Source organism: Cherax quadricarinatus, chromosome 1, assembly GCF_038502225.1.
Source record: "Cherax quadricarinatus isolate ZL_2023a chromosome 1, ASM3850222v1, whole genome shotgun sequence".
NCBI lineage: Eukaryota > Metazoa > Arthropoda > Malacostraca > Decapoda > Parastacidae > Cherax > Cherax quadricarinatus.
Window position 1 is genome coordinate 29983801 of NC_091292.1, and position 15151 is coordinate 29998951.

Sequence of the window (15151 nt, forward strand, 5' to 3'; positions counted from 1 at the left end):
GGGAGTTGTCACAGCTGCTCTTTGCTGATGACACTGTGCTCTTGGGAGATTCTGAAGAGAAGTTGCAGAGATTGGTGGATGAATTTGGTAGGGTGTGCAAAAGAAGAAAATTAAAGGTGAATACAGGAAAGAGTAAGGTTATGAGGATAACAAAAAGATTAGGTGATGAAAGATTGAATATCAGATTGGAGGGAGAGTATGGAGGAGGTGAACGTATTCAGATATTTGGGAGTGGACATGTCAGCGGATGGGTCTATGAAAGATGAGGTGAATCATAGAATTGATGAGGGAAAAAGAGTGAGTGGTGCACTTAGGAGTCTGTGGAGACAAAGAACTTTGTCCTTGGAGGCAAAGAGGGGAATGTATGAGAGTATAGTTTTACCAACGCTCTTATATGGGTGTGAAGCGTGGGTGATGAATGTTGCAGCGAGGAGAAGGCTGGAGGCAGTGGAGATGTCATGTCTGAGGGCAATGTGTGGTGTGAATATAATGCAGAGAATTCGTAGTTTGGAAGTTAGGAGGAGGTGCGGGATTACCAAAACTGTTGTCCAGAGGGCTGAGGAAGGGTTGTTGAGGTGGTTCGGACATGTAGAGAGAATGGAGCGAAACAGAATGACTTCAAGAGTGTATCAGTCTGTAGTGGAAGGAAGGCGGGGTAGGGGTCGGCCTAGGAAGGGTTGGAGGGAGGGGGTAAAGGAGGTTTTGTGTGCGAGGGGCTTGGACTTCCAGCAGGCATGCGTGAGCGTGTTTGATAGGAGTGAATGGAGACAAATGGTTTTTAATACTTGACGTGCTGTTGGAGTGTGAGCAAAGTAACATTTATGAAGGGATTCAGGGAAACCGGCAGGCCGGACTTGAGTCCTGGAGATGGGAAGTACAGTGCCTGCACTCTGAAGGAGGGGTGTTAATGTTGCAGTTTAAAAACTGTAGTGTAAAGCACCCTTCTGGCAAGACAGTGATGGAGTGAATGATGGTGAAAGTTTTTCTTTTTCGGGCCACCCTGCCTTGGTGGGAATCGGCCGGTGTGATAATAAAAAAAAAATAATAATAGTAGCAATAAAAATTATTATAATAATCATAACAGTAATAATAATAATAATAATAATAATAATAATAATAATAATAATAATAATAATAATAATAATAATAATAATAATAATAATAATAATAATAATTATGATAATAATAATAATAATTGTAATACTACAAATGGACCGTCATTATATTCATTATTTCCTCCCACTACTGTTATGTTGCACGCTGTGGTCCAGACGTGCCACTGTGGGGCCCCGAGGTGTGGGGTGTGGCCCAGAACGAGAGAGTGCGGCCCGGAGAGGTGGTGGTGGCCCGCTGCCAGGTGGGTCACTCTGACCCACCCGCAGATATATACTGGACCATCAACTGGGAGGAAGCGCCGCCCCTGGCCCACCACCGGTCCTTGCAGATGGACCGGCGGGGAGAACGCGTTCAAGTCTCCGTAAGTAGCCATTGTCTTGACTCACCATACCTGGACGCAACGTTGTCTGGACTCACTATCCTGGTCGCTACGTTATCTGGACTCACTATCCTGGACGCTACGTTGTCTGGACTCACCATCCTGGACGCAACGTTGTCTGGACTCACTATCCTGGACGCTACGTTGTCTGGACTCACTATCCTGGACGCTACGTTGTCTGGACTCATCATACCTAGACGCTACGTTGTCTTGACTCACCATCCTGGACGCTACATTGCTTTGACTCATCATCCTGGACGCAATGTTGTCTGGACTCACCATCCTGAACGCTACGTTGTCTTGACTCACCATCCTGGACGAAACGTTGTCTGGACTCACCATCCTAGATGCTACATTGTCTGGACTCACCATCCTGGACGCAACGTTGTCTGGACTCACCATCCTAGACGCAACGTTGTTTGGACTCACCATCTTGGACGCAACGTTGTCTTAACTCACCATCCAGGACGTATGTTGTCTTGACTCACCATACTGGACGCTACGTTGTCTTGACTCACCATCCTGGGCTCTACGTTGTCTGGAATCGCCATCCTGGACGCTACGTTTTCTTGACTCACCATCCTGGACGCACCATTGTCTGGACTCATCATCCTGGACACTACGTTGTCTTGACTCATCATCCTGGACACTACGTTGTCTTGACTCATCATCCTGGACGCTACGTTGTCTGTACTCACCATCCTGAACGCTACGTTGTCTGGACTCATCATCCTGGATGCTACGTTGTCTGGACTCATTATCCTGAACGCTACGTTGTCTAGACTCATCTTCCTGGACGCTACGTTGTCTGGACTCATCATCCTGGACGCTACGTTGTCTGGACTCATCATCCTGGAAGCTACGTTGTCTTGATTTACCATCCTGGACACTACGTTGTCTGGACTCACCTTCCTGGACTCTACGTTGTGTTGACTCACCTTCCTGGACGCTACGCTGTCTGGACTCACCATCCTGGACGCTACGTTGTCTGAACTCGTTATCCTGAACGCTACGTTGTCTTGACTCACCATCCTGGACGCAACGTTGTCTGGACTCACCATCCTGGACGCTACGTTGTCTGGACTCACCATCCTGAACGCTACGTTGTCTGGACGCATCATCCTGGACTCTACGTTGTCTGGATTCATCATCCTGGAAGCTACGTTGTCTTGATTTACATTCCTGGATGCTACGCTGTCTGGGCTCATCATTCTGGACGCTACGTTGTCTTGACTCACCATCCTGGACGTTACGTTGTGTTGACTCACTTTCCTGAACTCTACGCTGTCTGGACTCATCATCCTGGACGCTACGTTGTCTTGACTCACCATCCTGGACGCTACATTGTATTGTCTCACCATACTGGACGCTACGTTGTGTTGACTTACGATCCTGGGCGCTACGTTGTCTTGCCTCACCATCCTGGACGCTACGTTGTCTTGACTCACCATTCTGGACGCTACGTTGTCTTGACTCACCATCCTGGACGCTACATTGTGACGACTCATCATACTCACCATAACGGTCGTTGTAGTGGTCGTGGTAGCAGTAGTCGTGGTAGTTCTAATCGAGATAGTGGTAATATTAGTTGTAGGGGTAGTCGTTATGGTAGTTGTAAATCTTGCTACAACTACCACAACGACTACCGCTACAACTAATATTACCACTATCTCGACTAGAACTACCACGACTACTACGGCTACTACGACCACTACAACGACCGTTTTTACCATGACGATAACTACTATCCCGATCACTACTATTATTACTACAACTACTACTACTACTCCCTAACAAGATCATTACTTCCATTACCAGTATGTACACCCCTAGCATGACCATTACTACTACTACTACTATCCCCATCACTACTACTTACACGACTGCTACTACTTTTACTATAACAAATTTTACGACTGCAACTACGACGACTACTACCACAGTTACCATAACTATCACTGCTACCAAGACAACAACCACGACCACTACTTCCAGTATGACCGCTGCCACCACTATTGCTACTACTGACACCACCACTAGTGTACTAAAATGCTTCAGTAGCGCTGATGTGGATAGTTCGCTTTGTCCGTTGCTGCAGGTGTGATTAGCTTGGTAACTGGCGTGTAGGAGATGGGCAGGATACAAGAAAGTTACGGCTGACTAGATAGCAATTTATTGGCTATGTGAGTTACACTAGGTAGAGTGTAGAAGTAGCCAGAGCCAGGCCCTATGGAGTAAGGGAGAGCCAATGAATAATAGTCCGTGCTATATCTCATCGGCACGAGGGTTTCATTCTCAAATACACAGGGGTCGTGCCTTGGCGAGAACTGTGAAATGGAAATGGAACCTGGTTACATCACTCAGCTATGCTTCTTGGGTGGTCCCGACACGACAGCACTGGCATGCAACAAGTGTCAACTGAAAAGCTCCTGTGGAGCGTAGCTCAGGCTTACCCTTAACACCAGAAATGGTAGCTAAACTGGGGGTCCTAAAAAAAAAAGCTCTCCAATGATGGCCACAGAAGAGAAAAACGGGATGGACTACTGACGGAGATGGCGACGGATGTTGCAGGTGGACGTCAAGACAGCCCGAAAGCATAACCTTCTCTCTATAGGCTTGTTTGCTGGGTTGTACAGGACAACAGGTGTTGTTTCACGTTGAGAGACATTGATCCACCTGCGCATCTGTAAAGCAATGACTGGCAGTAGCATTTCCTAGGGTGTGACATGTGGCACAAAGGCAATATTGCTCTGGCCTATGATAGAGACTGTATGGTGCACGTTGCCCGAGAGGCAGAAGTTTATACTTACAGAACTTGCAGGGAAAATACAATGGGCGTACACATATATACATACGTACATTCATGTGAGCGATAACTAATTGTTAGGCTTATGACCGATGATGCCAATTTCAGCGAGAATCAGTGTGTGTAGACACTTTAGGAATCTGTGTAGTTAGTGGGTTTGTCATTGTCACAAAAAATGTGCTGTTGTCCTTGGTCACAGACCGTAAGAATGTGGCTGGACAGGGCGGCTGCCAACGACTGTGTCAGCAGAAGTAGTAGTAGTAGAAAGGCTGTCACTAGTATCAGTTTGATTAGGCTGTGACAACGCCAATTCCTCCAACTCGGCTTCAGCTTGAACATTGTCAATGTACTTAATGTGGTCTAGGTGAACTTCCTTAGTCGCACCAGTGGCAGTCTCCCTCACCTCGAATTTGTTGTCGTGACGCTGTCTGAGGACATGGTAAGGGCCAACAAATTTGAGAACAAGTTTACACTTACCAGGATCTTGAGTGGGATTTCGCAATATGATTTTGCATCCTGGTACCGCCTTTTCTCCTCAGCAATGGCATTACGAGTAGCATTAAACGTGTCTTAAATTTTTTCCGTAATCTCTGATAGACAAACTAAGAAGTCCGCATCTTAGTAGTAGTGAAATTGTCAGGATCATAGACAGGTTGAGGCCGAGCAAGAAGAATTTCGAGAGGTAAACGCTTCTCTTTGCCGAACAATACAAAATGAGCTGTATCACCAATCGTTGTTTTACTCTGCACATCTGGAATGGCATCATCCTATGTGATACAACTCGGACTGACAGTCACTCTGAGTATCTCTAGGATTCTGCCATTCGTGCGTTCGCCAAGCCCGTTACTTGCGGGATGACGTGCAGCTACAGGCGCTTGGTGTATGCCAAACCTTCAGTAAAGAGCCTACATTGGGCCAGTAATGAACTCTGACCTGTTGTCCGACAAGAGGACACGTGGATAAGTATAACAGAGGATAATATACACTACTACCACAACCTTGGCCACAACCATGACTAACCACGACCACTACTACTACTAAATAATATTACCTCTTCCACGTCCACTACTGCCATTCCATAACCACTGCCCCAATCACTAACACAAATACCACTACCACAACCCGTACCATTAGTATCATCACTACCACGACACCTACCACAATCAGTACTACCATCACCAACACAACCACTACCAGTAAAATGACCACTACTTATACCATGACCTCCACTAAGATCACCACTATTGAGCCTAACCACAAGTGTTACGTTGCTGAGCCAAGTCACAAGTGTAGAGTTGCCGAGACTAGCCACAAGTGTGATGCTTCTACGTAAGTCTAGCCACAAGTGTGGTGTTGCTTAGCCTAGACACGAGTGCAACGTTGTTGAGGCATGCCACATGAGTAGTGTTGCTGAGCCTAGCCACGCGTTTGGTATTGCTGAGCTTAGCCACAAGTGTGGTATTGCTGGGCCTAGTCACCTATGAACCCACTGTTCTCTCCTCTCTGTCAGGACTGTCACTCCACTTTTAAAAGAAAAAAGTCTATTCACAATCTTCAACATTTACCGAGGCCAAAAAACAGGAACCATTTGCAGATAAAACAATTCTCTAACTCATATAATTTTCAACTGGCACTTTTAACGCATAATTTACAACATGTAATTGGCCTCCTGCAAACAGCCTCACATTGCAGAACACTTCTACACGGTTTAGTAAAGCGTTACGCAGAGTGAAGAATTTCTTTAATAAAAGCTTGTCCTCCAAAGCGTGTGTTTTCCTCACGGAATTTGCAGCCGAGTTTTATGTGCTGATCACGATCACTGCCGAAGATTTACCAGAGTTGCAAAGGGGAATTTTTTTTCAATTTACTATATGCGTTGTTAATCTTCATTTTCTCTAGGCGTTACCAAACTTCTTTGTCTTCTCCAGGCGTTACTAAACTTCTTTGTCTTCTCCATGCGTTACCAAACTTCTTCGTCTTCTCCAGGCGTTATTATTCTTCCTCATTTTCTCTGTAGTAAAACAGCTGAAGAACAAGACTTACAATACCGTGGCAGCAGAAATTCACATCTCGAAATTTGTTGAGGAAACTTTAGTAGACGACGTTTCGATCCTGTATTATTATCAAATTGTAGTTTGATAATGATCCAGCGCGGACTGAAACGTGTTGTGAAGTATATATTTTAAAATTTCCTGTTAATACTTTCAATATATTTTAATATATTCGATAACGTCTTAACATTTGATAGCCTTTCTTGATGTATTTCATGTATTTTTGCAAAGCATTCCCCGTCACTCCCTTCCCCCGTCCGTCACTTTCCCGTCCGTCACTTTCCCGTTCGTCACTTCCCCATTCGTCACTCCCTTCCCCTTCCGTCAGTCCCCCTTCCGTCAGTCCCCCTTCCGTCACTCCCTTAGGTGATGCAGAAGAATGTTACGAGAACAGACTTATGTTACTGATCTCTCTGTAACTCCGTTAACCTCCTGCAGAAGCTGCAGGAGATTAACTGAGCCAGACTGTTATGTTACTGTTACTTACGGTCCGTCTCTTCCTCAGGAGCTGCAGGCGACGGTGACGGAGGAGTGGCTGGCTCGCGGGGCCATGGTTCTCACCTGCCACGTGCAGGTCTCCTCAGTCTACTACAGGACAGCCAACGTGACGCTCGTGCACGCAGACTGGCCCCAGCCTGCCGAGTTTGGCTGGTTCTCCTCAGGTAAGCTTGAACCCAAGCTTGCCGAGTTCGACTGGTTCTCATCGGGTAGGCTAGAACCCCAGTCTGCCGAGTTCAGCTGGTTCTTCTCAGGTAGGGTTGAACCCCAGTCTGCCGAGTTCAGCTGGTTCTTCTCAGGTAGGGTTGAACCCCAGTCTGCCGAGTTGGGCTGGTTCTTCTCAGGTAGGCTTGAACACCCAGCCTGCTGAGTTCAGCTGGTTCTCCTCAGGTAGTCTTGAACCCCAGGCTGCCGAGTTCGGCTGGTTCTCCTCAGGTAGTCTAGAACCACCTAGCCACTCTGATCTCACCTACCCACCAGCAACTACCTAATGATTTTTTTCCTCCTAGGTCGGTAATAGGCACCTAACTCTGCCATCTGCTCCTCGCTCTGTTTCCTACCCTAGCTGCCTCTTCTTCCTGTGTTTGTCACCTGCCTCTAGCTGGCTCACCTGCTTGTCACCAGAGAGTTCATTCGTCCTGGAAACTAATGTAGATCACATTCCCTTCAGTCTCCTACGTATTTCCAGTGACTATTAGTGTCATATAGCGGTCACTGCCCCCTAGGTGGTGTACTGCCAGTAACTTGCCTAGCAAGGGGTAAGTAGGTCTACCTTCAGTGCTCCTCTCTTCGTAGTGATCACCTAGTGATCCAGCTGTTAGTGGTCCCCCTAATTACCAAAAAGCTGTATACTGACCATCTGCTTGTTAGTTATCACCTAGTGACCACCTGATTGCTAAGATTCACCTGTTTGCGAAGTTGGAAAAATTCAGATTCAGGAAGGATATAGGAAAGCACTGGTTTGGTAATAGAGTTGTGGATGAGTGGAACAAACTCCCGAGTACCGTCATAGAAGCTAAGACGTTGTGTAGTTTTAAAAATAGGTTAGATAAATGCATGAGTGGGTGTGGGTGGGTGTGAGTTGGACCTGACTAACTTGTCTACTAGGTCAGTTGCCGTGCTTCTTCCTTAGGGGATGTGACCTGACTTGACTACCTTAAGGAATTGGCTTAAGCCGGTGGGTGAATTGGACCTGCTTCGCATGGACCAGTAGGCCTGCTGCAGTGATCCTTCTTTTGTTCTTATGTTCTTAATGACCTTGTTCTTGTCCAGACCAGAGCTTTGGTGAGATAGGTAAGGAAGATGGATGGGTAAGGATAGAAATTTTGGAAAAGGGTGGGAGGGGGAGAGAGGTAGGATATAAAAGGTAAGTGGCCCAACCACTTTGGTGTAATTTAAAAAGTGTACGTGAAATGATAAGATATTCTTTAAGGGGTATAAGACTAACCGAGATGTTACTAAACTTTACTTATGACAACGAGCTTGACTCACTGATCAGTAATAATTCTGTCATTACTGAATGTATTCGACTCGTCTAATGGCTAACATGCTCCTCGGAGAAGGCCAAACATTAATATAAAAAAGTCATAGAAAATATTATTTTACACACAATTCGTAAGGATTGTACATAAAAAAAATCAATCATTAAATAACCAGAGATATTACTTTGAAAGAAGTCCAATATAGCTTTGTCTGTGTAAATAAATGGTATAAAATACAGACGCAATGGAAATATAAACACATGTGCAGTATAATGTGATCCTTTGCTGACAACGTTTCGCCCACACTGTTTGTGACTTGAAAAAGCCCACTGTGTGGGTGAAACGTTGTCAATAAAGGATCACATTATACTGCATATGTGTTTATATTTCCATAGCTTTGTATCAGGTACTGGCAACACTGTTAGACGAGAAATAAATAGTGACTCACGAAATCGTAATGACATGTTTGCAAACAAACTATACCACGAGCAGGGATAGAACCCGCGATCAGAGTCATAACACTCCAGCTGGCCCAGTGGCTAACGCGTCGGTCTGGAGTTTTATGACTCTCTGATCGCGGGTTCTATCCCCACCCGTGGTATAGTTTGTAAATAAATAGTGAATTTGAATACACAGATAACCCGCTCGTAGGTTAAACTTATGACGACATTTAGGTTTGATTTGGACCATTAACTAATTACCCTAACACACGAAGGTAAGGGAACTAGTATATATATATATATATATATATATATATATATATATATATATATATATATATATATATATATATATATATATATATATATATATATATATATATATATTTTATTTAAAGACAAAATACATATATATAGGGACCCTCATCCTCAGAGAAAAGAATAAACTTGCTTCAGGGAAAACTCAAGATTCTCCCTGAAGCTGTTTGAGAATTTTCTCCTACCACCCCGTATATTATATATATATATCTATATATATATATATATATATATATATATATATATATATATATATATATATATATATATATATATATATTTTATTTAAAGACAAAATACATTGACAAAACATTCACAAAAATACGATACAAAGTAAAACAACATAGGTAACTCAGCGCTACATCTCGAATACTTCGTCCAGCTCCCCGGCGGTGGGCCGCGTGCCCAGAATGCTGCAGGCATTTCCTCTCTGGATCGCAACACTGAGTCTCTGAAAGAGGAAGCTGGTCGCCCTGTGGTCCTTTGTTTCTATGATGAGCTTTTCACCCAGCTCTATTAGGAACTTTAGAGCACACTTGCCCCACGCTCCAAGGGTCTCAGACCCTATTGGGATGAAGTTATAGCAAGGGGGAAGGTCTTCATATTTGCGGGTCTTCTGAGTCTCCCTGTGGCTGGCAGCTCCACCCCCTTCCACTACGGAGTATGGCAAGTAGGTGTCTGCCAATGTGGCGGCGCATGTGTAGTCCCAGGCAATCTGCTTTCCATCCTTCCAAGGTAGCATAGTGGCTCCATCAGGACGCTTTAGACTTCCGTCAGACCTCTGCACTTGGGGTTCCCGTTGAGCTGGGCAACGGGCTGTGGCAAGGCTTCTCTTTATGATGTCATTGACCTCCTCATGCCTGGCATACTTCCCTTCTGCTGTGTGACACACGAGACCATGAAGTCCGAATTGATCAGCTGTCGCCCTGCCGCAAATACACCTATGTTCGGTGAGGATGGGGGCGGCTAGGCGATGAGCAACACCAATCCGAATAGCCTGTGGGTGTAGTCGAGTGCCCAAGGAGGAATTGGGAACAGCAAACAGGAAATCTCCTGAGTGTGGTGCCTTCACTGCCAGGAGACGAGCTTTGTCCTTTCCTGAGGCGTTGGAGAGCATTGTGTTGGCGATTTTTTCCATGATCAGTTTATCCCAGTGGGACTGTATGTGTTCTTTGGGAGGAGCTGGTCTACTGGAGGAATCTGTAAGGGTGTCCCACCGAATCGCTGCTTCAGTAAACCTGGGGTCTTGAGCACCTACCATGTCTCTCAAGCGTTCGGGAACAATCTTCTTGACTAATGCACTGGAAGCCAAACACGAAGACAGAAAAGCAGGTAAAGCAACATGCGTTGCTTTGCGCACCCCTATACCTCCCAGTCGTACTGGGAGGATTGCCTGATCCCATTGCTGATTCTCTATATATATAGACACATACATGATAGGAAGGCAGGGATAGGACAAAAGCAGAAGGAAGAAGAAAAAAGGAAGTGGAATTTCAGGCGAATACAGTTTGAAGTCTGAATAGATCTATAATCCAGTATGATAACATGAACATCGATAAGCCCATTTACGGAGCAAGTTGTAAAGTCAACAGACTGAACGATTTTGTAACAGCCAGACTTAGGCGTGGTAAACACTTCTGAAAGTTTGGCTAATACATAGATGACCAAAAAGATTAAGTGCAAAGTGTTTAGCCATCCTCATGGTCACTTTTTTCTAACACTGGCTGCTTGATTGTTCACTTTGAGGTAGATAGCACAATAATCAATATATGTCGATGTATCTTGTTGGGGAACAAATATACCAGATAGATTGAGCAAGTGAAATATATTAGCTTAGAGAAGATAACAACACAACCTGCAAATAATATGTTCCCAAAACGTGCCCCCTTTTAACTCTCTTAAAGTTTAATTTCTAAAAAGAATAAAAAGCCACAAAACACAAATAACCCGCACATAAGGGAAGAAACGTATGACGACGTTTCGGTCCGACTTGGACTATTAACAAGTCGGACCGAAACGTCGTTTTAAGTTTCATTCACCTATGTGCGTGTTATTTGCTTATGTATCCATATGCTCAAAATTTGACTTTCGTCCACAAGCTGGATAAAGGGTTCACAGTAAACTAACAACCTCGTGAGGCAAAAATCCATAAAAAAAAATACTCATGAAAAAGATATTTTTATTTAGAAAGAGTGACCCCAAACTAGGTTCCACCTGTGCTGAGGAAGACTCCTCACAACCATCATCATTATCGTAAAAGAAAATTAATTTAACTTTGGCGAAATGCATTTGACTCAAAGTTTAAATCATTCCCAACACCACATTTAATCTCACCAGAAGGTTCAATGAATACAAAATCTCCGAGGCCAAGATGGTATTTTAATTTTGCTTAATGTTAAATGGAAAATGAGGCTGAGGGAAATGCTGTCCTAGACGGGAATATTTCTTCAATTTACAGTCTAACTGTTATGCCAAACTATGATCAGTCTGGCTGTTCTTGTTTCCAAACTTGTCTTCCCCGTGTACCGTCGGGGTAACACTCCATTATACATCGAATCTAAATTAAAAAAAAAAGGCATGACTTTATCACAGGATCATTATCTTCTTTCCAGGGGAAAGATTTTTTGGAACATTTATATTTTGCAGCCAAAAAGGCTGGTTCAAGGGTCTCCAAACTTTTCACTACGAGGGCCACAATATATATTTTATACATTTTCGCGAGCCTAAGAACAATTCAGTCTTATAAATAAATATAAATGAATGAATAAAATTTAAATGAATGAATAAGTTTTATTTGGATTCTTTTAGTAAACATCATGATATGGTTCAGAACAAAAGAGAAATGTGATACGTACGAAGAAACATTACCTTGTTTATACTGAGAAATGATATACAATGAATAAGAAAATCAAACATAAGCCAATACTGTGAGAGTATAATCAATTACTGAGCTGCAGATGACACAAGCTGGAACAAGATTAATTTGTACAAGATTAATGGGAAGGATGGAATTAGTTTTTATTTTCAAAATATTGCTGAACTGAGGTTTCAGGCATGAGGAGCCAATTATTAGGAAGTACTTCAAATGTTCATATATATATATATATATATATATATATATATATATATATATATATATATATATATATATATATATATATATATATATATATATATATATATATATATATATATATATATATATATATTTATATATATATATAAAGGGTCCACCTCTGGTGTAAATTGTGGGACCCATAGCCTCGGAGAAGTGGATAAAAAGGCTTCAAGGAAGAATATTTGGATTTCTTCCTGAAGCCATTTGAATATTCCACTTCCCCTACCACCCCATCTTTTAAACTATTTTTTTTTACCAATAGGAATATTTTATTACATAATATGGCACAGAAGATTTAAGAGATACATTGTTGATATAAAGGTGGCATATACGGTACATGTTGTTACGTGTGTATCACCGATTATAAGGCGAATATATATATATATATATATATATATATATATGTATATATGTATATATATATGTATATATATATATATAGATATATATATATATGTCGTGCCGAATATGTAAAACTGGTCAATTAGCAAGAACTAATTTAAAATTAAGTCCTTTCTAAATTTTTCTCTTATACTTTTAAAGATATAATTTTTTCGTTAATGTTGATGTAAAAATTTATAATTTTGCACCAAAAGGAACTTAGAAAACTTACCTAACCTTATTATAACAAGCGCAATTTATTTTAGCCTAACCCAACTAAATATATTTTAGATTTGTTTACAATAATTTAATACTAAACAAACACAGTGAAATATATTTTTTTCGTTAAGTTCAGAATGATTTTGGCGATTTTTTTTTTTTTTTTTTTTTTTTTTTTTTTTTTTTTTTTTTTTTTTTTTTTTTTTTTTTTTTTTTTTTTTTTCTGCAAACCGTGACAGTGACAGTGTCAGCGTGCCTCGTTGTGCTCCCGGTTTTCTGGTGTTTTCACGGTCGCTCTTACGTGCTAGAACTTTAATTTGTGTCATCAATCCTATACGATACATCCCTCTAGCGCCTGGAACCAATCTTGGGCGGAAAACATTATATACTGAGTAAAAAAAGGAGAATTGTGTGCACTACCTAGCAGAGTTTACTGCCAGAGGGGAATCATAGGCCTGTCCCGTGTGGAAAAATAATAATAATTGAACTTTGTGTCAGAGGAAAGAAAGTCTCCCTGAAAGCATTGAGTATACATAGTGTATAGTGTATACTACAGTGGCTCCCTAGTATATTGATGATAAAGGCTAAAGTGTCATTTGAAAACAGGTGAATTTGTGAATGAAGTGATAAGCCTATAGAGGCAGGTGCCAGAAGTCGCCAGAAACTTACCACAGGTCAGCTGTTTTTAATAATCTTCCTGGCCTGCTAGTGTACTCGCATATAATCTAGTGATACCAGTGAATAGCAGAATACAGTGTTGTAGTAGCAACTAACCAGTATTATAATGGTACTTAGTGGAGTGGAGTGACTTTCATTAGTTTCTTTTTCTTGAAATACCAGACGTTACTGTGAATTTCATATAACCTGTAGTTACCACCGGTCGCAATATACACAACGAGAAGCAATTATTACTACAGAAAAAGCGCCCTTCCTCCAAAATTTGCACCAGTCAACTATAGTGATAATATAGCATTTATTGTGGTGGAGACGGAAAAAAAAATAGAGAAGCTAGATACAGCGATTGATAAACAAGGGTGGAGGCTCGACCGTTCATCATTGTAGGAGTGCCAGCAGTCACCGGCTCTTCAACACGCAAGTTATACTTTTGTATCAATCAAATCACATATTACTCGGGTAGATAATTTCCAGTAGATCCTTCATGTGTTAGCTCAAATCACCGACCAGTATGGTTTAAATAAGTGACCCACTGATCAGATCAGATAGACTGGTCCGAACCCTTGACTGGTCCGGACCCTTGACTGGTCCGAACCCTGGACTGGTTTCAAACGGTTTCGTTGTGCACCACCTAGCAGGTTATTAATAGAATATTCAAGAGGTTGCTAGTAGAATTGCAGTAAATCAACCATTCAAATCATTATGAAGCTGTGTGTAGTCTGTGGTCAGTCAAACAAACGGGCTTCCACATGCATAAATTGTCATTTCTGTGGAAATTGGTGTCACGCCCCTTGTGCAGATATCCAAGAACTAGCTACAAGCAGTATTAAAACAGGGACGTGTTTTTGGGTATGCCCAAATGAGATAAATCTGTGGACTAAAATCACAAGGGTATTAAAAGAGGTCAACATCAAAGCTGCTTTCATAGAAAACCTGGAAGCTTTCTACAACAGATGGGAACATAAAAAGTCCGGGCTGAATGGTACTGCCCTTGATACTGGCCATGTAGTCAGAAACTGTAAGGCTGGAGATGATGTCATGGTAGTCAGTAAATGGGGGGCTGATAGTGCTGTCCTGGGAGACAGTAATGGGGAAGCTGGAGGTGCTGTCCTGGGAGACAGTAATGGTGAAGCTGGAGGTGCTGTCCTGGGAGACAGTAATGGTGAAGCTGGAGATGCTGTCCTGGGAGACAGTAATGGGGAAGCTGGAGATGCTGTCCTGGGAGACAGTAATGGTGAAGCTGGAGATTTTGTCCAGGTAGTCGGGAATTATACGCAAGAAGGAATACATATAAATGACCTCATAGGGGACAGGAGCCATAGTAGGGAAACAAGTGTAGTCAAAGATAAGATAAAACCAATATTGCAAACTAGAAATACCGCAGGAAATAGCAAACAAGAGGACTCCACTAGCAATAGTGAGGATATATTACCAAAAACAAATGGTGGGAGCTCCATTGTTGGTGCTAGGGAGGATAGAAGTAAGACAGGGAAACATGCACCAACAGGGAATACAGTCACAGAAACCCAAGGCAAACGGAAACCAAGCCTGTGCACATACTATGCACTCGGTATCTGCTGGCATGGGAAATCTGGAAAAACAGATGGGACGTGCAACTATGACCACCCTAGGAAATGCCATGCCCATATGACAACAGGAAAATGCAAAC

General features: G+C 42.5%; 1 protein-coding gene across 1 annotated transcript in view; it reads left to right on the forward strand.

Annotated features, from left to right (window-relative positions):
• LOC128685087 (uncharacterized) overlaps positions 1-7308 on the forward strand; it is a 278440-nt gene extending 271132 nt beyond the window's left edge. Inside the window, exons 5-6 of the mRNA XM_070086192.1 lie at positions 1272-1477; positions 6858-7308. Of these exons, the coding sequence (XP_069942293.1) occupies positions 1272-1477; positions 6858-7220 (569 nt within the window). The 3' untranslated portion in view covers positions 7221-7308. The remainder of the gene's footprint in view (positions 1-1271; positions 1478-6857) is intronic.
• The last annotated feature ends 7843 nt before the right edge of the window (positions 7309-15151 follow it).